The sequence below is a fragment of the Bufo bufo genome, chromosome 4, assembly GCF_905171765.1.
Source record: "Bufo bufo chromosome 4, aBufBuf1.1, whole genome shotgun sequence".
In the NCBI taxonomy this organism is placed as follows: domain Eukaryota; kingdom Metazoa; phylum Chordata; class Amphibia; order Anura; family Bufonidae; genus Bufo; species Bufo bufo.
This window is the reverse complement of record NC_053392.1, coordinates 258,549,978-258,564,354: the sequence shown is the minus strand read 5'-3', so window position 1 is coordinate 258,564,354 and position 14,377 is coordinate 258,549,978. Positions and strand designations below refer to the sequence as shown.

Here is a 14,377-nt window from a genome sequence, read left to right as displayed (position 1 = left end):
TAGACAGTTCTAACAGCCTCAACCATCCATCCTTGTACTCAAGTGCACTTATTCCTTTTTTTTTTTATATATGTCATAATATTTCGGAGGATACCCCTATGTAAAAATGCTAAATAACACACATCTGTGTTGGCTACCTATTCCTCCTTCGCCGCCGCTTCCACCTAGACTGCCACGTGAGCCTACACGGCCACATCCACCCATTCACCGCCTCCTCAACCTCTTCCTTTTACATCATTCCAATTTTTTTTTTAAGGTCTTTTATGTTTTTTTTAATTCATTTCCCTATCCACATTTGTTTGCAGAGCATTTACCATGCTCTTCAGCACATTTTGCTGCCTTTTGCAGCCCTCTACCTCTTTTCAGGGCTATTTTAGTGGCCAAAAGTTTATGTCCCCATTGAATTCAATAGGGTTCGGGTTCGGGGTCAAGTTATTAAGTTTATTTTAAAGTTCGGCCGAACCTGCCGAACCAGAACATCCAGTTGTCCGCTCAACTCTAGTCATAGCACTAAATGCGCAGATTTCCAAATTACTGGCCCTGGAAATATTGCCATTTTGGCTTGTGGACACTAAGGCCTTCTGTACCCTTATGTTCTCGGCCGTCCACCGTTACACACTCCCCAGCCGCCACTATTTTTCAAAGTGTGCTGTACCCGCCTTACACCAACATGTGTCCCATAACACCACATGTGCCCTGACCAATGCAGTTACTGGGAACGTCCACGAACACATGAACAAGTGCATTCGGCCAGGGACGCTACATTTCCCTGACGGAACACTGGATTGTTGTTGTGGAGGCCGGGAGCGAGTCATACTCTGGAATGGCACAGGTGCTATTGAAGCCGAGGATTGCGAGCCCTACGTCGATCAGGGTTTCCGACAGCACTTACGTTAGTGGCTCCCACCCCGACTTCTCTTCCTCCGCCTCCTCCTCCACGTCCACCTCCGAATTATCCGCGTGCAGCACCAGTCACTAATTAGACGGTAGCTGGAAGCAGTGTAGCACTGCAGTGGGGAAGTGGCAACAGGCCATGCTAAAGCTGATATGATTAGGGGACAAACAGCACACTGCCGCAGAGCTGTGTGCAGGGGATAAGAGACCAGACTGAGCTGTGGCTCTCGCCACTCAACCCAGAACTAGGCATGGTTGTGTCAGATAATTGCCATAATGCGGTGGCGGCTTTGGAGCTCGTCAAGCTCACACACATCCCATGCCTAGCCCACGTCTTAAACTTAGTGTTTCAGTGGTTTCTCAAAACCTACCCCAATTTTCTTGAGCTACCAGTGAAGGTGTGCCACGTGTGTGCACATTTCCGCAAATCATCGACAGCTTCAGTCGATCTGTCAACATTGCAACAGCGCTTGAAATTACCAGCTCACCGGTTGTTGTGCGATGTAAGCACGCCCTGGAACTTGACGTTCCACATTTTGGCCAAGCTTTGTGAGCAGCAGAGGGCAGTAGTGGAATACCTGCTGCAACATGGTAATCACCATTACAGTCAACAGATGGTGAGCGGCGACAATGCTATTATCAGCATAACCATCCCACTTCTGTGGCTACTCAAACGCTCGCTGCTCGCAATTAAGGATAATGCTTCGCATGTGGAAGAGGTGGAAATAGGGAAAGACATTACAAATGGTGATAGCCAGACCACCCTCAGTTCGTATTCTCAGCTCAAATTGGATGATAAAGAGGAGGAGGAGCAGAAGAAGGTTGCCTCCGCTACAGAGGGTAGTACCCATGAAAGTTTAATTCCATCTGTTCAGCGGGAATGGGCAGAAGAGAATGAAGAGGATAAGGAGATTGAGAGTCATCCTCCTGATGACGACAGAAAAGTCTTTCCTGTTGGTACTCTGGCACACATAGCCGACTTCATGTTAGGCTGCCTTTCCAGCGACCCGCGCATTATACGCATTTTAGTCAACACGGATTACTGGTTGTTCATCCTTCTCGACCCTCGCTACAAAGATAACTTCTCATCTCTCAAAACGGTGCAATACCAAAAGATCCTTGTTGAAAAATTGCTCCAAAAATTTCCATCTGACAACGTTGGCGGCAGAGTTCGTAGTTCCTTGGCCAACCAAGGAGGGGAGACAAAGGGAACATACAGCAGTTCCAACAGAGGCAGGGCAACACTCTCCAAAGTCTGGGACAGTTTCATGACACCCCGCCAGCACCCTCACCCTGATGCGGGGCCTAGTCTCACAAGAAGGGAAACATTTTGGAAGATGGTGAAGGAGTACATAGCAGACTGTGTCAGCGTCCTCAATGATCCCTCAGTGCCTTACAACTACTGGGTGTCCAAGCTGGACATGTGGGACGAACTGGCGCTCTACAAGGTGCTGGCCTGCCCTGCCGCCAGCGTTTTGTCTGAGCGAGTATTTAGCGCTGCTGGTGGCATTATAACAGATAAGCTTATCCGCCTGTCAACTGAAAATGCTGACAGGTTGACTCTCGCATATATGCCCTTTGCATATAATGTTTTCTAGGGTCAGCTCACCAGCAGGCCCTTACATATAATTTTTTAGAGAGTTAGCTCACCAGCAGGCCCTCACCTACAATGTTTTACAGGGTCAGCTCACCAGCAGGCCCTAGCATATAATTTTTAGAGGGTCAGCTCACCATCAGGCCTTCACCTACAATCTTTTGCAGGGTCAGCTCACCTGTAGACCCACACCTAAAATCTTTTACAGGGTCAGCTAACCTGCAGGCCCGCACCAAAAATCTTTTACAGGGTGAGCTCTCCAGCTGGCCCTCGCATATAATGATTTATAGGTCAGCTCACCAGCAGGCCCTCGCATATAATTTTTTAGAGGGTCAGCTCACCATCAGGCCTTCACCTACAATCTTTTGCAGGGTCAGCTCACCTGTAGACCCACACCTAAAATCTTTTACAGGGTCAGCTAACCCGCAGGCCTGCACTTAAAATCTTTTACAGGGTCAGCTCACCTGCAGGGCCTCACCTAATTATACCTAATAGGTAATTTGCGCCCATGCTCCCTTGCTTGGATGTGGTAGCTGTAGCCGTTTCTCAGGCTCCCAATCCGGAATCGAACACTGATTCTCCTTACCCGTTGTCACCGAGGTTGAAACTGAAAATAACATTGAAAGTTGATAGAGCAGAAATCCGTATGGATCATCGCCATCACGGGGACATACGATCAACCCCAGGGTATCTAGAGGTGGCAGCAGGCCCTCTCCCATAATGTTTTAGATGGTCAGATCAGCAGGCGCTTGCTCCAAATGTTTTTGAGGGTTACCAGCAGGCCATCAATCAAAATTTTTCAAGGCTCTATGTGATGCCCTCCTTTATGTGTAACAAAGGGTGTATTGTAGTGCCGGTTCCTTGTGCTTTTTGGCAGCCCTTTTACTTAGTGCATAGGCTTTAAGAGTGTCGGAGTCCCACTACATGAACAATTGTACCACAATGTGAATGACGCCCTCCTTTATGTAATATATAGGTTGTATCGGAGTGCCTCTTCCTTGAAATTGTTGGCAGCACTTGCACTTTATATACAAGTAAATATACAGGAAAGAATGTTTCTTAACAATTTTTCATCTAAAATCGATTTTATCTTTGGTATTGTGCGTATTATTGTCAGTCTGTAAAAGTGGCGTACTACTCGGACAACATCGTTCCCAGCAGTGACCTGGGAGTCCAAGATGCATCCAGACATCATCCCCATGCTGTTCCCGAACCATTTCGGTGGTGTTTCCATCAATTTCTGACCTTTTCCTATGAACCAGGCACCCTCCCCTCTTCAGAGTAGGGGGTGCCTGGTTTAATGCTCTGGTTCTCCCATTGAATTCCATTGTGCTCGGGTGCTCGAGCATCCTGATGTGTTCGGCCTGAGCCCCCGAGCACCCGAGCACTATGGTGCTCGATCAACACTAGTCTTTATTGTTTTTCTGTGTTTTTTTTATACAATTTTGTATTATCTGATCAGTCAGACAGGTAACATTTCATTTTTATGGTATATGATTTTTCCTAAGAGTTCATGCTCTCAAAATTTGTGTCAGAAGTTTGTGTTCAACTTCAAAAGAAATAACTTTATTTACAGTTGTGTGCTTTTTACTTTCTTCACTTAATCTTTGACTGTATCACTCTGTAGGATTCTGCTTTTATCTTCAGAAGTTTCAAAAGGATTGGAAAGAGTATTTATGTGTGCGCCTTTGCTACTCTATTATTATACAATGCATTTCATACATCAACTTTTTTCCTTTTTAGATTTAAGATTCTAGCAAGTAACATATCGATATAATTTCAGTAGAGTGTAAAGTTCACTGAATCTGATTGAATCAGATTGCATATATACATCTGTATGAGCCACAAAGGAGTTGTGGAAGCAATTGCCTGATTGCACTATTTTCTGGGTTAGCCAAGGAGAAAAAGATAAACATGATTTAAAATAAAGAAATTCAGAAATGTAAGAAAGTTAACTGTGTCGGGCAAAAGAGTTTACATTGCTGAGCAGTTTACAGTATATAATATATATACTAATGATAAAACTTTTACAATACAGGTCACTCTTAAACCAATATGGAGAACAGGCTGGCTGTGGGCAAATTCAACCTCACATGGACAAAATGAAAATATATTTCTTAAAGAAATGCTAAGCACAGAAAAAGCTCCTTTTCGTCTTATATTAGAATTAAAACAGGAATCTATGTGTATAGATAGATAGATAGATAATTATATAATGAATCATCTTCTTGCTCTGTCCTAGAATCTTATCCATGTGTTCCCCTACTCCTGCGTCACAATCCTCTGATAAGCTGACAGGTGGCTGGAGCAGGAGCCTCTCTGCTGTTCCATGTCTAAAAAACACAGAAGATAGTTCAAACCCTCTCTTTCTCAGGGTTGTGTAGAAACTGATGCAGACAATCAGTAATTGCAACTATAGTTCTATACTTTTAGCATTCATTTATAGATTAAGTGATCCTTTAATACTGGTTAAGCATCTGGGCTGCAAATCTGTATTTCTACATTATATAACAACCTATTATTTCCGACCAATTGTAAGTGATTACATTAGAAAATGTGTAGGCCATACTGTAATTCAAGATTAACTTATTGTTTCATCTGCACTGATATAGTAATATTTTGGAGAAATGTAAGAATCTTTCAGATTTTTGCTACAATTAGAATGATGCTTCATTGCTATATTGTTCATTGTCTTGCAAACTGTCTATGTTTGGCATGTATGTTATTTAATGACAAATGGTTTCTATTTCGGATAGATTGTAGTTACATAGTTCAATTCATTAGATTTTTTAGCGGGAATGTGTCATCAGAAAATGGCCTATTGTTTAAATCATGTTTTTATGTTAAAATTCCTGTTTTTTATAAAGCAACTACATGGTCTATAGACACAATGAACAGCAGCTGACTCAGTTGACTTATATGGGAAAGTTTTCTAAACATGTGCTTGGATCTTTGCAGATGATCACGAGTGAACTGATAAGCTGTGACATCCCCTATTATGAATTGTGTATTCTGTGTTATCTACATAGAGGTGTTACTTGTCATTTCAATTCTGCTTATGCTAATAATGTTAATGGCTACTGAAAAGTCACCTGTACACAACAGGAAATCCTGACCTATTATTAGGTATAGTGGCTAGCATGAAAATTGCAGGATTATGTACATTTCAAAAATACATAAAAAAAATTATTAGTGACCTGAAAAAAAAAATCATCACAAATTCTAAAAAATATGTTGTTAAAATTAAGAAAATGATTTAAGCAATAGGTCATTTTCTATGATAGATTTCCTTTAAAATTCTTTGAATTTATTTTTATCCATAAGAGTATCATAGGAAAACAATATACCTAGGTGTTCAGTGATCTTTTTATATATTTACTAAAATTATAAGTATTTTGGCTACAAAAATATTTTGGACTGCTTTCTAAAGTGCAGAAATTGCAAATATGGTTGCTACTGACTGTATCTGTAATCACTAATAATATATTTAATATATTGATAAATGATACTTTCCCCATTATTGGAGCATTAAAGTGTGTATAAGATCTAAGCATTTTTTCTTTTTTCTTCTACAGCTATTACGTGCGGTCACCCTGGAAATCCAACTCACGGCATAACAAAGGGCGGTGAATTTAATTTAAATGATGTGGTGAACTTCACTTGTAACACAGGTTACATACTTCAGGGGTCCTTTCAAGCACAATGTCGCAGCAATGGAATGTGGAGTAGATCTCTTCCAACATGTCGCGGTATGAACTGCTGGATAATGACCATACATGGATGTTTTCTTACCTGGCATGATTAGTTGCTTGTACATTTAGCAATTCTTTGTAATCAACGAATACAAAGTTCATACAAAATTGCATACTATACATTAGAAACATGCTCTTTTGCTTCATTGACATGGGCAGGCTTTTCCCAGGTTATTATGCCTGGCCTTGAAATCAAGCAAGACAGGGAAGAGCTGGGGGGGGAGAAGTATTGTGCACTGAGCGGCTCAGGCCTGCCCATTGTGCATTTGAGACTTAATATGCATATAAATTAAAAGGCAATGTTTTCAAAATTGCAGGATCAGTCTGGCACCTAATGGTATGAGTATACTATGGGGTTGCAGCTCTACCAGGCATTGTTCACAGTTTAAAAGAGAATTTGGTACTGACAAACTCATTTTAATGAGATGCCAAATTTAGTTCAGAGAAAATTAATTAGCAAAATGTTAAAGTGTTCATACTCATTCGAAAGCTGTTGGCCAAACAAGTGTTCGGCCAACAGCTATTGACTGCTGAATTTCCCCTGATCATTTTCTTCCCTGAAATATTTTTATGTCGAAGAGTTGAAGCTCCCTATACACAGTAGATTTTAGCCAGCCAGCAATTTACCTGGCCAACAAAACTCTAATGTGTATGGGAGCCAAATGCCTCTTTCATGAAAATGAGTTCAACGCAATGTGTGTCCGTGGAAGCTCCAGTACTTACATAGCATCATAAATCAATATAATGCTGAGCGATCCAGTCAGTGCTTGGGAGGCCAGTATGGGAGCTGCCGCTGACACATGCTGCAAGTTCAAAGCATTGAACTCACTCATATGGCGCAGCGGGCACCATAGCATTGGGGTCTATGAGAATAGCAATCTAATGATTGCTTGTTATAGTTCCCTTTGGAAACTACAGTACTAAACAGAGTAAAAAAAGTTTTACAACAGTACAGATCACCCTGCAAACAAATGAGCCCTCACACAGCTCCATATATGTTTTCTTCAACGTTTTGTTTTCTGTATTAAAACCCAAGAAATTGTACTGACACAGAGAATGACACAAGAGATCGTACTGACCCAGAGAATGAAAGTAACAGGTCATAAGATATACTGTTAAAACAAAACCCATAAAACTGGCGCAATTGTGTTTTTTTTTATAATTCCAGCACATTTGGAATTTTTTTACCTGCTTCCTATTACATTGTATGCAACCGTAAATGGTGGCATTATAATGTACGAATTCTCCTACAAAAACAAGCCCGGCTATGTGAATGGAAAAATAAAAAAAAAGTTATGGCTTTGGGAAGGCAGGGAGTCAAAAACAAAAATGAAAAAAAAAATTAAAATCTCCCGATCTTGAAGGGGTTAAACATTTAACTATGTGTAAAAATATGAAAATAATGAAACTTCCAATGTATTTCTGAGTAAATTCTAGCCAATATTTATCTATTACATTATTCCCTTCCCACTGAAAAAACTTAATCTGAATTCAATATGGCGGGTTTTAGTTGGCTGCTAATAACGTTTCCTTCACCAAATAATGCAGCCTCCGACTCAGTTAATACTTTACACAATACATATGGAAAGTCATTTTTCTACACCAGTTAAAAGGGTGAGTTCAGACTTTTTTTTTGCCTACACCTATATATGTCAATAATATGGATGCATCAAAGGAATGCAACAAGGAACAGAAAATTCTAACAAGTTGCTCACCATTTTAGAAAAAGTCAAGAAATTTATTTTGAATGGACTATAGTATGAACTAAAAAGAAAGTCTTTTGCAGAGCAATAGCATTCACAGGCAGAAGTCAATTTACCTCACCACATACTGTATATTTAACTGACCTCTGTTTTAAAGGGAGTCTGTTACCCCCGAAATCGGTTTTGCAACAGGCACACCGCCATGTAGGGTAAGTGCCCTAAAACACAAACATACATATTTTATAGGACATTGGGTCCTATAATATTGAGAAATGTCTATTTTTATGCAAAGAATGTTTTCAGTGCACAGCGGACAGGGCCACTCTATTTGGAGGACCTCACATACCTGTATTCTCTCAGGGATTGTCATTTAAGCAAAAGGGGAGGCAGTGGTTGGCATTACTGGTGGAGTGATTGTGAAGGAAGTCAAGCTGCCCCGCCCAGGGTGCACCAAAAATCTTATTTGCATAAAAGTTAAAAAAAGCATTTCTCAGGCTTAGAGTGCAATATTTTCACAAGAAAATTATAGTTTGCTTTCGACCACCTACCCAACATGGCTTTATACTTACTTTAAAATCGATTTTCGGATGTCACAGACTTTAATCTCATTCTTTATAAAAGCATGGTAGACGCGCCCATGTAGAACCTGTGGTAACATATCCCCTTTGACATACTGTAACAGGTCTCTCCATTTCATACAATACTGGTTCAGGTTCCACCCCATTTACAAGTGACACAGCTGTCCTATCATGAAGAAATCAGGACATGTAGCAAATGTTACCATGCTCTAAATTTTCTACTTATCTATGTCCAGAAGACACAAACAGCAGAAAATTGTACCGCTGCCATGGGGCCTTCTGGCAGGTGGGCTAGTGCATGTGCATTACTTTCCCTATGGCTAAAGCTGCCCTGGTGCACACTTTTATGTCATTTTCTGATACAAAACTATAAATATAGATATAAAATACATTTCCTACACAAAATACATTTTATCATATTTTTGCTTTATAGCCAGTCAGTTAATAAAATCCATTTACGCATGGCAAACCGAATCACTTGCTTCTATCTAAATATTCATTCTCCCTCCAAAGATACTAAAGTTGTTTGAATAAATCTGCATATCTTCACATGTATCTAGAATCGATCTCTTTTTACTTGTATACAGTACATCACATTTCAGTACAGGATAAAGAACTGAATAGCCTTCTCTGGATTATTGTCAAAGCTTCAAGGTCTAAACTGATTTAGTCGCTAATAGAAATTCGTGTCACTAGATCTCAGATAAGATATGTAGTTTCAAGATATTTTGCTCAGAATTGTAAGAAGCAAGAAAGTTTCCTAAAGAACCAGATGACATCAGGCATCTGTGTGAGGATCTTACATTTGCACTAGCTGGATTTAGGATGTGGTTTATTCACTTAAATTGACTTCTTATAGTTGATCGATAAGGAATTTAAAGACAACAATTTCAGGTTTTTTTTCATTCTCTATAGTTGCTATATCTTTATTAGTTTCATACAAATAAAGCTTAAACAGTATCTGCCGCAAGAATCACTATTAGTGTTAAGCGAATTGAGCTTCAGATCATAGATCCGGTCGATTTGTTCTAACACTTTATTTTAATGCTGTACGGAGACGTGTGTCCATACATTATTAAAATGTATTTAGGCAAAATTTGTTTCAGTTCAATAGATAATATTGTAGGTAGTAGGCGACCACAAAAATAACGTTTAACTATTGAAATGCTGTCGCCAAAATATAAATATATTTTAGCAACAGCATTTCAATAGTTAAACAAAATTTGTTTCATCTGAAGTTGGGTGAGACTTTGGTGAATGAATTCTACATCTGTAAAAACATTTCAAATAGAATCTGAAGTCAAGTTTGGTACCAGCTGGTACCTTGGAACCAAACCCAACTTCAAATTGCTAATTTGAGATGTTTTTAAAGATGTAGAACTGAATACTGAATTAATTCACTGAAGTCTCGCGAGACTTCGGGTTAAACAAATATTGTCTCCATGGAGGCAATAAGTTTTAATGCCTTACCTCCGTACAGCATTAAATCTAATGCTGTTATTTATGAAACTGGTCAAAGTAGAACTGGCTTAGTTGCCCATAAGGAAAATGTGGATAGATCTGGCATTCAAATACAAATGAATTCCTTTATTGACTCAGAACATAGTAGAAAAATACTAAAACCATTGTTGCTTAAGTGTTTCACACATTCAAGCCCTTCCACATAGCATACTATGAGGCAACTAAGCCAATTCTACTTTACACCAGTTTGATAAATGACCCTATAAGTGTTAGAACAAATTGGCTTCAGATTTATGATCTGAAGTTCAATTCACTCAACACTAATCACTTTACAAACTGCATATATTATTAAGTACATTTCTTCAACCTGAAGATGCTGGTCTACTTTCATTGAAACTACATATCAGAATAACTATATTATCCTTTTAAAAAGCTTTCCCACCCTATTTATTAGTCCAGCAGGAGACTGCCAGAGCCTGTGAATTCAGTATATTCATGAGCTGAACTCAAGATTTGCCCATCTAGCCTAATTGACATTAGTGATGTCGCGAACATAAAATTTTCAGTTCGCGAACAGCGAACGCGAACTTCCGCAAATGTTCGCGAACTGGCGAACCGGGCGAACCGCCATAGACTTCAATAGACAGGCGAATTTTAAAACCCACAGGGACTCTTTCTGGCCACAATAGTGATGAGAAAGTTGTTTCAAGGGGTCTAACACCTGGACTGTGGCATGCCGGAGGGGGATCTATGGCAAAACTCCCATGGAAAATTACGTAGTGGACGCAGAGTCGGGTTTTAATCCATAAAGGGCATAAATCAACTAACATTCCTAAATTGTTTGGAATAACGTGCTTTAAAACATCCAGTGTGTGTATACGATCAGGTATGATGTTGGCACTGGCAGTGGGCACACTACAGTCAGTGGAAGAGGGCCTGACACACTGACTGGCAGCAGGCAAGCAACTGAATTTAGACTACTGTCTAAAAATTAAATGCCTTATTTATCGGCAAGCTACTGTGCCACCCGGTATCAGTGGTTGGCACTGGCAGTGGGCACACTACAGTCAGTGGAAGCGGGCCTGACACACACTGGCAGCAGGCAAGCAACTGAAATTACACTAAAGTGTAAAAATTAAATGCCTTATTTATCGACAAGCTACTGTGCCACCCGGTATCAGTGGTTGGCACTGGCAGTGGGCACACTACAGTCAGTGGAAGCGGGCCTGACACACACTGGCAGCAGGCAAGCAACTGAATTTAGACTACTGTCTAAAAATTAAATGCCTTATTTATCGGCAAGCTACTGTGCCACCCGGTATCAGTGGTTGGCACTGGCAGTGGGCACACTACAGTCAGTAGAAGCGGGCCTGACACACACTGGCAGCAGGCAAGCAACTGAAATTACACTAAAGTGTAAAAATTAAATGCCTTATTTATCGGCAAGCTACTGTGCCACCCGGTATGAGTGGTTGGCACTGGCAGTGGGCACACTACAGTCAGTGTAAGAGGGCCTGACACACTGACTGGCAGCAGGCAAGCAACTGAATTTAGACTACTGTCTAAAAATTAAATGCCTTATTTATCGGCAAGCTACTGTGCCACCCGGTATCAGTGGTTGGCACTGGCAGTGGGCACACTACAGTCAGTGGAAGCGGGCCTGACACACACTGGCAGCAGGCAAGCAACTGAAATTACACTAAAGTGTAAAAATTAAATGCCTTATTTATCGGCAAGCTACTGTGCCACCCGGTATGAGTGGTTGGCACTGGCAGTGGGCACACTACAGTCAGTGGAAGAGGGCCTGACACACACTGGCAGCAGGCAAGCAACTGAATTTAGACTACTGTCTAAAAATTAAATGCCTTATTTATCGGCAAGCTACTGTGCCACCCGGTATCAGTGGTTGGCACTGGCAGTGGGCACACTACAGTCAGTGGAAGCGGGCCTGACACACACTGGCAGCAGGCAAGCAACTTAATTTAGACTACTGTCTAAAAATTAAATGCCTTATTTATCGGCAAGCTACTGTGCCACCCGGTATCAGTGGTTGGCACTGGCAGTGGGCACACTACAGTCAGTGGAAGCGGGCCTGACACACACTGGCAGCAGGCAAGCAACTGAATTTAGACTACTGTCTAAAAATTAAATGCCTTATTTATCGGCAAGCTACTGTGCCACCCGGTATCAGTGGTTGGCACTGGCAGTGGGCACACTACAGTCAGTTGAAGTCGGCCTGACACACACTAGCAGCAGGCAAGCAGCTGAAATTACACTAAAGTGTAAAAATTAAATGCCTTTTTTATGCAAAGTCCTGTGCCAGCCGGTATGAGTGGTGGGCACTGGCAGTGGGCACACTACAGTCAGTGGAAGTCAGCCTGACACACACTGGCAGGCAACTAACCTTAGATTAAAGTGTAAAAATTAAGTGCCTATTTTTTAAGCAAAGTCCTGTGCCACTCGGTATGACAGGGGTGGGCACTGGCAGTGGGCACACTACAGTCAGTTGAAGTCGGCCTGACACACACTAGCAGCAGGCAAGCAGCTGAAATTACATTAAAGTGTAAAAATTAAATGCCTTTTTTAAGCAAAGTCCTGTGCCAGCCGGTATGAGTGGTGGGCACTGGCAGTGGGCACACTACAGTCAGTGGAAGTCAGCCTGACACACACTGGCAGGCAACTAACCTTAGATTAAAGTGTAAAAATTAAGTGCCTATTTTTTAAGCAAAGTCCTGTGCCACTCGGGATGACAGGGGTGGGCACTGGCAGTGGGCACACTACAGTCAGTTGAAGTCGGCCTGACACACACTGGCAGGCAACTAACCTTAGATTAAAGTGTAAAAATGAAGTGCCTTTTTTTTAAGCAAAGTCCTGTGCCACACGGGATGACAGGGGTGGGCACTGGCAGTGGGCACACTACAGTCAGTTGAAGTCGGCCTGACACACACTAGCAGCAGGCAAGCAGCTGAAATTACACTAAAGTGTAAAAATTAAATGCCTTTTTTATGCAAAGTCCTGTGCCAGCCGGTATGAGTGGTGGGCACTGGCAGTGGGCACACTACAGTCAGTGGAAGTCAGCCTGACACACACTGGCAGGCAACTAACCTTAGATTAAAGTGTAAAAATTAAGTGCCTTTTTTTAAGCAAAGTCCTGTGCCACACGGAATGACAGGGGTGAGCACTGGCAGTGGGCACACTACAGTCTGTGGGCCTGCAGCTCCTCACACACAGGCAGGCCAGGCAACTGCAATATGTATATAAAGGAAGAAAAAAAAAGCAGACTAATGTTGCAGCCCTAAAAAGGGCTTTTTGGGGTGCTGTCAGGACGCTGTCCTTACAGCAGAGATCAGATGAGTCTTTCAGGACTGGAGTGGACACTGAATTCACTAGCCTAGCTATCGATTTCCCAATTAAATCAGCAGCAGTTACAGTCTCCCTCCTCTCACTAAGACTGCAGCTTCAGAATGAATCTAAAATGGATGCTGTGCAGGAGGTGGGAGGGTCTGGGAGGGAGGGTATGCTGCTGATTGGCTGGAATGTGTCTGCTGACTGTGAGGTACAGGGTCAAAGTTTGCTCAATGATGATGTATAGGGGGCGGACCGAACATCGCATGTGTTCGCCCGGCAGAGGCGAACGCGAACAAGCTATGTTCGCCGGGAACTGTTCGCCGTCGGATAGTTCGGGCCATCTCTAATTGACATACTCTTTTCAGTATACCTCCTCCCCTGCTACAAAAAAACTCAGATTGCTAAACCGCAATCTACTTGGTTCTACAGTGAGAGAGATTTCTTCCAAAAGTGATTTCAGGGGAAATTTACACCTCCCCAACTCCATCTGCTGTTTTTGTTTACTGTGAAGCTAGAAAGACTTAAAGGGAACCTGTCACCGGGATTTTGTGTATAGAGCTGAGGACATGGGTTGCTAGATGGCCACTATCACATGCGCAATACCCAGTCCCTATAGCTTTGTGTGCTTTTATTGTGTAAAAAAACCCGATTTGATACATATGCAAATTAACCTGAGATGAGTCCTGTCCCTGACTCATCTCAGGGATAGGACTCATCTCAGGTTAATTTGCATATGTATCAAATAGTTTTTTTTTTTACACAATAAAAGCACACAGAGCTATGGGGACTGGGTATTGCGGATGTGCTAGCGGCCATCTAACATCCCATGTCCTCAGCTCTATACACAAAATCCCGGTGACAGGTTCCCTTTAAGCTTATGTTGAATACTGTGTGATTTCAGCAACAGCATGTGAGGAGGTGCATTCATTTTCTCACTGACTCAATTCAATATCAGGCAGGAAAGATTTAAAAAAGGATTATGCAGTCATTCTAATATAGACTTTTAAAATATAAGTCTAAACAAAGTCTCAAGTCTAAGAGGTCTAT

General features: G+C 41.6%; 1 protein-coding gene across 1 annotated transcript in view; it reads left to right on the top strand.

The window, feature by feature from the left end:
* CSMD1 (CUB and Sushi multiple domains 1) overlaps positions 1 to 14,377 on the top strand; it is a 2,494,699-nt gene that overhangs the window by 2,242,852 nt on the left and 237,470 nt on the right. The window contains exon 54 of the mRNA XM_040430026.1: positions 6,064 to 6,237. Coding sequence (XP_040285960.1) covers positions 6,064 to 6,237 — 174 coding nt within the window. The remainder of the gene's footprint in view (positions 1 to 6,063; positions 6,238 to 14,377) is intronic.